This window comes from Arachis ipaensis, chromosome B10, assembly GCF_000816755.2.
Source record: "Arachis ipaensis cultivar K30076 chromosome B10, Araip1.1, whole genome shotgun sequence".
Lineage (NCBI taxonomy): Eukaryota > Viridiplantae > Streptophyta > Magnoliopsida > Fabales > Fabaceae > Arachis > Arachis ipaensis.
The window spans coordinates 133,657,578-133,660,861 of NC_029794.2; the positions used below are offsets into that span (position 1 = coordinate 133,657,578).

The window sequence follows — 3,284 nt, forward strand, 5'->3', positions numbered from 1 at the left end:
ATAAGCTAACATAAAAAAAATATATGAATTATTATATTTCTAATAATATTATAACATAATTTTCTGAAAAATCTTACATCTGCTGTGTGAAGTACTTTTCTAACTGCATCATTGTTCAACCATTCGGAAGCAACTTCATCATCCTAAGAATAATAATGCTCAAACTTGTAATTTTATTTTACAAACATGGAATAATGATTAATGTAGGAGATCACAAAAAATATAAATCAATAATGTTGGAAATTAAAAGTGAATATATACTTTATAATATTTTTAATATTTTTATTTTTAAGATTTTATATATTAGAAAAGATGGTAAAAATAATAAAATTTTATTTTTTATTTTTATTTCATATTTTTTCTTTTCTTTATAACTCACAAAAATTTGAAAACAAAAATATTAAAAATTAAAACAAAAAATAAAAACAAAAACCAAAAATATCTTAATAAATAATAACTTTTCAAATTGTTGGTTTTCTTTTCAAATTCATTTAAAATGCAATGCTTAACAAAGATGAAAAAAACTTAATTAAACCGAATAATAATAATAATTGAGAGTTATTAGATGATAATTTAATTAAACCTATCAAATCATTTCACGACTCTCACCTATCAACTTTACATGAAGTTAACTGTACTTAAGTTTTTATTATTAGGATAAAGTATACTTTTTATCCCTGAAGTTTGACAAAAATTTTAAAAATACTCCTAAGTTTTATTTTATTTCAATTTTGTCCAAAAAATTTTCGATTTGCATCAAATATATCCCTACCGGCTAAATTTAAAAAAAAATTAAGACCAATCTAATAATAATGCATGAAAATTATGCTTAATTTACTTGTGTTGAGAGCTATTCTTATGAAATTGTTGTTGAATTGGTCTTAAATTTTTTGAAAAATTAGCCGTTAGGGGTATATTTGATGCAAATTAAAAATTTTTGGAACAAAATTGAAACAAAATAAAATTTAGGGATATTTTTAAAACTTTTGTCAAACTTCAGGGACAAAAAATATACTTTACTCTAATAATAAAAACTTAAGTACAGTTAACTTCATGTAAAGTTGATAGGTGAGAGTCATAAAATGATTTGACAAATTTAATTAAATTATCATCTAATAACTCTCAATTATCAACTTTCACGTGAAATTAACTAAATTAAATGTAGTTGAGTTTTCGGCTAAAAAAGTGCAAAGCAAATTAAAGTAACATACAGTGCATGGAACATCAAGACCTCCATGGGTGAGTTGTGGCCAAGATGGGACAATTCCATTTTTGACAATAGCTCCATAAGGCCATGCACGACCAAACATTCTCTTCCGAACTGGCAAAGCTCTCTCTGTTACACCCAATTGCTTAAAGCTTTCTGGCAACCTATTATTATTAGATCTTGTACTTCTTGTGTCTGTTCCATTGCTATGGTAACATGGTTCCAAAATGTTATATATGTTTAGCCCACTAATAAGCTGAAATAACCATAATCATCATTAATTAGAGCATTAGAGAACAATATTAGATCATTTCATTATAATTTCTACCATTGTCTTATAATAATTGAATTACCTGGTTTACTTTAGAAAGCTGTGATGCGCAATCCTTAGTTTGAGGATTGTAGTAGCTTCCTTTGCAAACACTTTCTGTCTCCTACATCATGTATGTACCATTTTATAATGAAGAACGTTTTTTGAAACCCAAAGACAAAAAAAATTGAAGTTATGGTGTCAGGTCTAGCCGTCAAAATGAGTCATGACTCGTAAGTAATACTCTAACCAATTCCTAACAATTATCTCAGAAGGACTACGAGATCCCTCAAAAAAAATGTCTAACCCGGTTCTTGATTTTTTTTTTTGATTGATTAGCTCCTGTGCCAAAAAAAATAACATTGACTTTTTTTTAGCACAGAGACTAATCAGTCCAATAAAAGTAAAAGTCAGAAGTCGGGTTGGAGTTTTTTTTGTTAAGGGTCTCGTTGTCTTTTGAGATAATTGTCAGGATGTTTAGGGTTTTTTTTTTCCTTAATTGGACTAATTTACTAGTTAAACTTGTGGAAACGAATCGGCTCGTTTATTAAAAATGTTAAAATTATATAATAATTTTTCTTAATATAATTTTTTTGAAAAAATAAAAAATAAGCCAACCTGTTTAATTCGTCAATTGGACTAGTCAAGTCGAACCAATATTTTTTTAATCCGTCAAAATATAATGGATAAACCTGATTTTTCAAATTTATTCAGACACACTCACTCCTTTGACAACTCTAGTATTTAGGGTTTAGGGGTAAATTAAACTAGGTTAATATACAAAGTTTACCTTGAATATTTCTTCAGAAATAAGACCCATCCCATATGCAAACGGAACAAGAGCATTGCCATCAAATTTATCATCACAGACACCATTTCCTATCATGTAACCCTACAATAGAAATATAAAGAGTGAATACCCCACTCGATCCTTGATAATTATTTCGAAATGACTACGAGGTCTTAAAAAAAAACACCCAACTTGGTTCCTAATCTTTTTTTTTTTTGGATTGATTAGTCTCTGTACAAAAAAAAACAACATTGATTTTTTTTATACAGGGACTAATTAGTCCCATAAAAGTAAAGCTCAGGAGCCGAGTTGGGTTTTTTTATTTTTGTTAAGGACCTCGTTATCTTTCGAGATAATTGTCAGCGTTTAGAGTTTTTTTCCAAATTTAAATGAATTCGGATTGTATTAGGTACCAACTTGAAACCATATATAATATACATGTGAATTGTGATCACTTAATAAAGTAAAGGATCAAGACCTTGAAATTTATTATTGGCTGCATCCTTGCATCTTCAATTCCTGAGAAAGATAGAAAAAATATATATATAATAAATGTGATTCTAAATTCTAACACATGAAATTCAACACTTTCAGTTTCATGACATAAGTTATTACCTTTGACTATGTTATTAGCAAGAGTAGGCACATAAATCCCAGCAAATGATTCTCCAGCTAAGAAAAATTGGTTGTGTTGGAACTCGGGGTACAGTTGAAACCACTGGTTTAATTTGTTCAGGAATAAAAGCATAAGCATTCATTCATTTTATTTGAATATTTTTATTTTATTTTATTTTATTTTTTGAAAATAATAAATAGATCTCTAATTATTTTTCATATGAACAAATAAATTTTTAACATAAATTAAATACTTATATATCTTGGTTTTTGAGTCATATAAATTTGTTTATTGAAATTCATAGATTCTTTTATTAGTGATCAAGAACACATAATAAGTATTTAATTTTAAGGTACATACT

The 3,284-nt window shown here is 27.1% G+C and overlaps 1 protein-coding gene across 1 annotated transcript in view; it reads right to left on the reverse strand.

Annotated features, from left to right (window-relative positions):
* Positions 1-3,284, reverse strand: part of LOC107622012 (serine carboxypeptidase-like 20) — a 14,596-nt gene that overhangs the window by 4,889 nt on the left and 6,423 nt on the right. Inside the window, exons 5-10 of the mRNA XM_016323952.2 lie at positions 2,923-3,025; positions 2,786-2,826; positions 2,308-2,409; positions 1,561-1,641; positions 1,212-1,463; positions 78-143 (exon numbers count right to left, since the gene is read on the reverse strand). Coding sequence (XP_016179438.1) covers positions 78-143; positions 1,212-1,463; positions 1,561-1,641; positions 2,308-2,409; positions 2,786-2,826; positions 2,923-3,025 — 645 coding nt within the window. The remainder of the gene's footprint in view (positions 1-77; positions 144-1,211; positions 1,464-1,560; positions 1,642-2,307; positions 2,410-2,785; positions 2,827-2,922; positions 3,026-3,284) is intronic.